At 36.7% G+C, this 8,263-nt stretch overlaps 1 protein-coding gene across 3 annotated transcripts; it reads left to right on the top strand.

Moving 5' to 3' along the window:
* The first annotated feature begins 3,672 nt into the window (after positions 1-3,672).
* On the top strand, positions 3,673-7,563 carry LOC137827984 (VAN3-binding protein). 3 transcript variants are annotated; one of them, XM_068634369.2, is made up of 7 exons: positions 3,673-4,383; positions 4,704-4,829; positions 5,363-5,777; positions 5,934-6,194; positions 6,366-6,415; positions 6,650-6,707; positions 6,874-7,563. In XM_068634369.2, the coding sequence occupies exons 1-7, from the start codon at positions 4,072-4,074 to the stop codon at positions 7,086-7,088; spliced, it is 1,437 nt and encodes a 478-aa protein (XP_068490470.2). In that variant the 5' UTR covers positions 3,673-4,071; the 3' UTR covers positions 7,089-7,563. The 3 variants fall into 3 exon arrangements, with proteins under 3 accessions (XP_068490470.2, XP_068490471.2, XP_090161033.1); XM_068634370.2 differs by having other exon boundaries at positions 3,908-4,383; positions 4,707-4,829; XM_090304907.1 differs by lacking the exons at positions 3,673-4,383; positions 4,704-4,829 and adding an exon at positions 5,092-5,227.
* The last annotated feature ends 700 nt before the right edge of the window (positions 7,564-8,263 follow it).

Below are 8,263 nucleotides of genomic sequence, written 5' to 3' on the forward strand. Positions count from 1 at the left end.
TTCTCTCTTCACCAATTTTATTTTCTTTTACTATATTATTATTTTTCTGAGTTTATTGAGTTTTTACTCTATTACTAGTTCTGCTTATCGGAAATTTTTGAAATATTTCTGTTGTATCATGTTGGGTTATAGGTAGGAGACCGATGTAAATGAATAGTAGAGGAAATAACATAGGACGAGGATTTGAATTAATTAGCATTAACCATGCAATAAAGAGAGAATCATAACGACAGACAAAGGGTTAAGACTGACTCCATATATACTAGGTAAAACCTCATAGATAGACAGATCACAAATAAGGTTAAGAACATACTTGTTCTTAACTACCTTGAATGCTCTGGGTTTAGGTCACCTATTGGCCTGTTTAGAACATTTTGGCGCCCACCGTGGGGCTGAAGAGGCTCCTTAGTCCCTTAGTTAGGGGGAATCCACTTTCCTTAAACCTCGACTGGGGGGCTTATTCTCGTATTTCAATATAGTCCTAAATCGTTCAGGAGTCGACGCCAATGACATTTTAAATACTCCCTCCTCCCTCAACCCACTGAGGTGCTTTCTAAGGGCAAAATCGTGACGGAGCACCGACTTCCAAAGTGGACAATACCTCGGATGCGATGATTGACCCTAACGATGCTATCTCTCGGACTTGAGGTTGAAACATATCCTATGAAACTTGCGCAATACATTGCAAATAAATTCTTATGAACATATGGTTAAGGTAGAATTATTGAGGTGATAACAATTTGATTTTGGAAAAAAATGGGTGAATGGAAATGCTAAACTAATAAACTTTTATATAGGTCCTGCAGGCAAAATAATCAAAACAAGAACTGGATTTTGAGTAAAAAAAATAATTAATGATTATTTAGCATTTATGCTATTCATTGATAGAAGAAACTATCTTGTTATATATATTAAGTTTATTTTTTCTCTTATACAACGATGGATATCCCTCTACCACTATATATACATTTTCATTGATGCTGATAAAAAATACAAAATTATTTATATATACATAAAACATAACATTTCAGTAAAGATTTTGAATACAAATGTTTGATGTATGATAAGAAAATGAAGTTTTCATAATTCTGCTATAAGATTGATAGAGACTATCCTCCCAAACACGCAGTACAATCTAAATTTAAATACAAAAGTCACTTTTTTTCCATTTAAATGATAGAGTCTCTTGATTTTATTTTATTTTTATCTTTACGAAACCTTTATTTTTTTTTGTTTTATTCTTACCCATATTTTTCTCCCGTAATCTAGTGCAGCTTCTCGCAGTTTTAACATGTCTCTAGAAGAAATTTTAGTAAGATTATTTTAAAAATTAATGAAAGCGTTTCCATATTTCTTATCTGCATTAATAAAAAGCAACGTTATAGTGTTTTTTAACCTCTCTAAAAGAAAATGACATTCTGAAAGCAAATATGGTTTAAGTTCAGATTTCATGTAATGAAAATTTTATATATGAAACATGTGGCAATAGCACTATTGTGACGTTGATATTGGATACTTTTGTCCATCATGTGTTACCCATTTCATTAAGCTCAATTCCTTCACCTAACATGGTAATCACACATATAAGTTTAGTAGAAATAAAAAACGTAAAAGCATAACGGGCTTATCTAGACGTGTGAAGAATTGATTTGATGGGAATTTGTGTTTGGCGAATTGTAATGAAAATGGAATCCTGTGTGAATTTTGGGAGTGTAATTTGATGGGAAAAGAATGGTGGAGTAAAGTTAGTAACGTGTGTGTGTGTGGAAAGTGTGAGTCCCAATCATTGATGAATTTAAATTGATAGGTTTATCTCTTTCGAAGGTATCATCCCAAAAACCTTTGGGCCCATTTCATTAAATTCTCCAGATGCATACAGATCACTCATCAGTCACCACTCCCTCCCTTTTGTTTCCAAATCATATACCACCGCCATTATTTTTCTTCCATTATTTTCCCTCTACCTAATCACTTTCACACACACTTCAAACAATCCTCACTAACTCATTTTTTCAAGCTGTAACACGCTCAGATAATGCCTTTAAACACAAGTACGTACAAATCCCTTTTTTCTTACACATTTCATCATGAACTTTCTTCCTCTTAATTATACCCATCGCTTTTTTAGTGGATGGAATGATATAGTACGTCTCCAGAAAATAATTACAACATAGAGAATAAAGTTAGAAGGAGTGAACAGTGAAGAATCTGATGAATCTACCAAGATGCGCTGTCCCCGGGCTCTGTGACTTGTTTCCATCTGCGGCGTGTTAGCTCAACCCCATGGAGCTTGCACAAATGAATATGCAATAGTCACATACCATTCTTTCCAGTAACCTTGATAGTAACAATTCCTTTATCTTATTCTTCATCAATGTCATTTTTTCTTCTCCACACCTTATTCCTTTCCTTTTACAACCTCATGTAAGCCTCTCCTTCTCCATGCATATTACAATTATATTACATAAAACCAGATAAAAGGAAAATACACAAATTATATGTTAAAAAATTAACTTTAAATATAACTCAATCTCATAAAATCGACTCAATGAGGTGCGAGTTGCATTTACTTAAAGTTTTAATATTTAATCGATATAGACGGTCTGATAGCGGGTAACCTGATAAACACCCAATAAATACTCGTTAGGATAAACTTGAAATGACTCTGATATTAAGAAGAATAAAATATATAAAAAATTTCTCTCTCCAAATTATTATATAATTATGTATGTAATAATAAGATTCTATCATTATTAAATTAATTACATATAAGTTTCACTATTCACATATAAGCATTTCATTCTTTTCATCTAACAGGTTGGTAGTTTAAAGTTCAAACATACGAAAAATCTAAAAAAGTGGAAGCAATTTAGAAATCTCGTTACAATTATGACATTTTGACCAATCGGTGAAAGTAATATCTGAATGGAAATCGGCTAAGATTCAACTTCGACCTTAATTTCAAAAGGCTTATGAACTAATCAGAAGTATTTTTTTGACAAAAAATCTCAACAATTTCTACTGAGGAATAATGACATTTCCATGAATAAACTGGATCATTAATTATGAGGTGAACCCAGTTAATACTCCGGGATAACGTAATGCCTTTGGTTTCAGCTTATGATTGCGTTTCTTAGGGTATATTTATGTTTACTCTACCGATGCATTTATGGCATATATGAATATTCAAAGAAATTATAGTTAGAGGAATAAAGATAACGCGACACATTAATACATATATTGACTTATTGCAAATGTTGTGCAAGATTGAATTGAGAGAAGTGAATGTTTGATGGTTTTTGAAGAATCAAAATTTGATTTTCAGAATGAAGTAAACAGAAATGAATGCATGGAATAATTTTTTGGCAAAGAAAAAGAGTAAGAAGAGGGTGTTGCGGTTTGAAATATTTATAAGGGAAGGGGAGGTGGTTGTGTTCTTTAGGTGGAGGAAAGGGAGGGATCGAGAGAGTTTTTAATTGGGCAGGAAGTAGAGGAAAGAGAAGAAACCGGCAGAGAGGGAAACCATTTTAATTTTATGGTCTGTTCCGGAAGATGGATTGAGGAGATAAGAACCTTACTCCCACTAAAAAGTAACAAGGCTTACAATCATAACAACACGTGACGGTTAAAGGAAAACAGACTATATTATGACTAATACATATAATAAAGAGAGAAGAAGAAGACAAGAAAGGGAATAAAAAAATATTACAGAGAAAGAATAATGAGATTAGTGTAATGGTATTAGACAAATATCGGACTGTAGTTTGTTGTCATTCCTATAATCATGTCATGTAATGGTGATCCTTTTCGTGTTTTGTGGTTTAATTCATTTTGTTGGTTTCTCTTTTGATGCAAAATTTTGACCTTTCTATGAGGACTCAAACTCTGACTGACATGAAATAGAATACAATCGGCTGCTTTGTCTCTCTTGTATTACATTTTTTCTTTCTTTTCCACTCACCATCCGCTCTCTTTATAAGCACCGCACCCCACACTTTCACTACGCGTCATCTCTCTCTCTCTCTCTCCCACTCACCCTTTCTCTCTTACTTCTCTTTCTTTCTCACTCCAATGGACAAAGCTCAAACCGAACCTTGGCGACCCGACCCGCTCCACAGCGGCATGTTCAGGCCACCGGAAACGCCGCGCGAGCCCATGGAGTTTCTCTCCCGTTCCTGGAGCGTCTCCGCCCTCGAAGTCTCCAAGGCTCTCTCTCCGGCGCTCTCCAGAGTCACCCTCACCAATAGCGGCGCAGCCGATACCATACCGGAGGACCTCGCCGGCGAGAGTGAAGAGGGGGCCGCCATGGTTTCCGGGAACCCGTTCTCCTTTGCCTCCTCGGAGACCTCTCAAATGGTGATGGAACGAATTATGTCACAATCTGTAAGGCTTCGTTCCGAACATAGTAGTATGGTGTAATTGTTTTTTCCTGCGAGGGTTGAACTTGAATCGTATCCCAGTCTCTTCAAAAGGAAAACACCTGAAAGAATGGACTGCAGTGTTGTTTGTGTCAGTCGTCGCACAAAGCTATTTGGTTTCTAGCTTCCTTTGTCTTCTTCCTCGCCTCTTTTGTTTCTTCTGTTTATTGTTTACCGCACTCTGTTTCCATTTAAACGGTTTCGTGTGCGTCAATCCTTCATTATCTTTATCCCAAACGTGATGAAGAATAAATGGTAACGTATTTATTGTGGCGTATTTGGCAGCAGGAAGTGTCTCCACGAACTTCAGGAAGACTCTCTCACAGCAGTGGCCCTCTTAACGGAACCCAAAGCTGTGGCTCCCTAACCGATAGCCCTCCTGTTTCTCCTTCTGAAATCGACGATATCAAGGTACAGACATCATGCATCTTTAACTTTTCGCCATCCAAAAAAAACACAATCACTCGCGTATAACCAACATGTCTCTCACCTTTCTCTACAACCAATGCAAACCCAAACCCCATTTAATTTAATCGTCCTCCCTCCAATCTCATTAGAAACTTTATTTTTTCTAGACATAACAATTGTGAAAAATAATTTAATACTGCCGTTAAGGAATGGATAAACTTAGCAGAAGGCGCGTGAAAGTTTAATGGATCCTCTCTATTTTTAGGTTCTGTTCCAATTGGTTAACTGGTCCATTTCCTGTGTCCAATTGGATGGAGATGAGTAGGACCTAATAACTTTCCTTGCAAAATCCAAATTTGGCAAAGCACCGCATCAGAGTATCTGCCCTCTGCTGCATTCATGTAACAGTCACCGTTGCTGGCTTTAATCTTCAAGAAATACTTAGTTATAACCTTTTAAACTGCGCACATAATAACATGCCACTTTCTTAAGATTAATGTCTTGTATTTTCTTTTATTCAAATGTCTTCTCTGCAGTTCACCCGCAACAACAACATCACCAGCAGTCTGACTCTTAATTTCAGAACCACCACGCCTGCCGCCGCCGGTAAGACAGTCGGAAGGTGGCTCAAGGACAGGAAGGAGAAGAAAAAGGAGGAGACTAGAGCGCACAATGCTCAGCTCCATGCAGCGGTGTCGGTCGCCGGAGTTGCCGCAGCAGTGGCGGCGATAGCCGCCGCTACAGCCGCCTCGTCCGGGGCTGGAAAAGACGAGCAGATAGCTAAGACGGACATGGCGGTGGCGTCGGCGGCGACACTGGTGGCCGCGCAATGCGTCGAGGTGGCGGAGGCCTTGGGGGCCGAGCGCGAACATCTTGCGTCGGTGGTTAGCTCCGCCGTGAATGTGAGATCCGCCGGCGATATTACGACTCTAACTGCGGGGGCAGCGACAGGTACGGATGATGAAAATTATGTGTGGATGACATGTTGAAGAACATTCTGTTCAACCAAAAATTGTGTAATTTTTGATGGAAATTGGAAAATTTGCTTGCTGATTACTAATTATTTTTATGTTCTCATTTCATTTTGTTTGTGGTGTGAAATTGCAGCTTTGCGTGGGGCTGCCACATTGAAAGCGAGGGCCCTGAAGGAAGTGTGGAATATTGCAGCTGTAATTCCGGTGGAGAAAAATTTGGGAGCTGGTGGAATGAGTAATAATAATCTTGATAATAATAATATTAATAATAGTAGCAACGGAAATTCTAATGGTAGTTTCAGCGGTGAACTTGTACCAGAAGAAAATTTCTTGGGTACATGCAGTAGAGAATTACTGGCCAGAGGTGTTGAGCTCCTCAAACGCACACGGAAAGGTAAATACATAATATATTTCATCCAATTTTGCTTGTTATCAGATTGTTATTTTTTTCATGGTGTCTCGTATATGGAGAAAGCGAATTCGCCGTAGTTTTATTTTGGTTGGCTTATGATATTTTTAGGGTTATTGGTTAGAGATTTGATCTTACGAGGGATTTTTTGTGCAGGTGATCTTCATTGGAAAGTTGTGTCTGTGTATATAAACCGAATGAATCAGGTGAGCATTATTTTTTCCCGTGATCCAGAATGATGTACTTGATCTCAGGATGACTAATCACGTAATTATTTGGGCATCGATTAGTATTAAACTGTTAACGATGTGTTTAAACATGATTGTGGAAAAGTTATGAGGTGGGGACCTTTTCTATGATGAAGTGAAGGTATCTAGTTTACTTTGGTTCCTTAGAAAACTGCAACCTTTAACTCATTGGAAATTCTTTTTCGTGTGAAGGTTATACTGAAAATGAAGAGCAGGCACGTTGCTGGGACCATCACGAAAAAGAAAAAGAGTGAGTTTTCATTACTTTTGTCTTGCTCCAAACTAATTATTTGACAACAGATTTGGAGGTGGGTCTTGTTTCATTTTGGGGATTTGTGAAAGTCGTAGCTGCTACTACTACTCTAGTTGTGAAAGATCAAAAGGGTTCTCTAATTTTTATATATTCTGTCCTTCAGATGTGGTGCTTGAAGTGATCAAAGATGTATCGGCCTGGCCGGGGCGCCACTTGCTGGAAGGTGGCGAGGATCGGCGTTACTTTGGGTTAAAAACAGTGATGCGTGGTACAGTGGAATTTGAGTGCAAAGATCAGAGAGAATATGATGTGTGGACTCGGGGTGTTTCAAGGCTTCTCTCCATTGCAGCAGAGAAGAACAACAGAAACCGAATATGAACATCTCTTTCTGTTTTGAATGTGAGGGATAAGAAATTTTGGCAATGGGGAATGGGCGGATCAAAGAATGGTGCTACTAGGAAGCATTATAGGTTGTTTTTGTACATGGTGCGTTTTGATTATTGTAAAAAGGTTAAACTAAAGGCAAAGTTAATGTGAAATGGGGTCACACTTTCTTTATCTTGGGGAACTGGTTGTATTTTTTTGATTGTGAAAGCGAAACATTTGAACTGAGGTGAGCCCGATGTGAGCCAATAGGACTTCTCCTCTTTCATTGTTTTGGAAAGAAAATGAGTATCTTGGACTTGGGATTGTAGGGGTAGTCAAAAAGAAGATGAAAGAATCATGTTGGGAGGGAAAGTATAATGTTTGAGGACAAATATATCCTTTCATCCTTCTTCTTTGTACATCTGGGTTTGGACGATATAAGAAAAGTGGTCAAAAGTCTTGACTTTCGTGTGTTTATTACAATAAATAATTTCTGGGCATAGGCTATTTAGATTGGATCTAAGGAAATTCGTTTCAACTATATTCATGGCTTCAACTTATCAGGATTGTCGACTTAACTTAAGTGGGTCCATTGATTTAAATAAATAATAAATAAAAATATAATATTAATATTGAGTAAATAAATAAATTAAGTATTTAAATAGTTGAAATACTGTTAAACAATATTAAAAAATTATGGTGTCAACCAAATAATTAAAAGTATTCAATAATTACAATGAAAAAAATAATAAAAGAATAGTAGATTATGGGTTAATTCATTTTCAATCCCTAAAGTCAGATTCAATTTAATTTATATTTAAAAAATTATATTTTTTTCAAGCTAACGTATCTCTTAGTTAACTGAATTAGCTTACGGTTTTCAACTAATTTTGACACCCCTAACTGTAACATTGGTTGGCCTGTCAACTACGTAATCAACAACACATTATCTAATTTAGCAATTCCGTATGTTATCGACATTCTGTTCAGGAAACTAAGAATATCTTTTCGTTTTATCCTTTTTACAAAACAAAAAAGAGCATAACTTAATTAAAAGTTTGAGTCGGTTTCAGAAAAAAAAAAAAACAGTTTATTGTCATTAATCTCAAATTAATGGAACTTCTTGTAATACAATTCTATTCTTACAAATATATAATGTTTGATGAGAAATTAATTTGCGTATATAG

This window comes from Phaseolus vulgaris, chromosome 7 (genome assembly GCF_051622355.1).
Source record: "Phaseolus vulgaris cultivar YP4 chromosome 7, ASM5162235v1, whole genome shotgun sequence".
NCBI classification, from domain to species: Eukaryota; Viridiplantae; Streptophyta; class Magnoliopsida; order Fabales; family Fabaceae; genus Phaseolus; species Phaseolus vulgaris.

Coding starts and splice junctions, on each gene's coding strand:
- LOC137827984 (XM_068634369.2), top strand. CDS start 4,072: ATGGACAAAGCTCAAACCGAACCTTGGCGACCCGACCCGCTCCACAGC. Junction 4,384..4,703: donor AACGAATTATGTCACAATCT/GTAAGGCTTCGT, acceptor CGTATTTGGCAG/CAGGAAGTGTCTCCACGAAC. Junction 6,416..6,649: donor ATATAAACCGAATGAATCAG/GTGAGCATTATT, acceptor TTTCGTGTGAAG/GTTATACTGAAAATGAAGAG.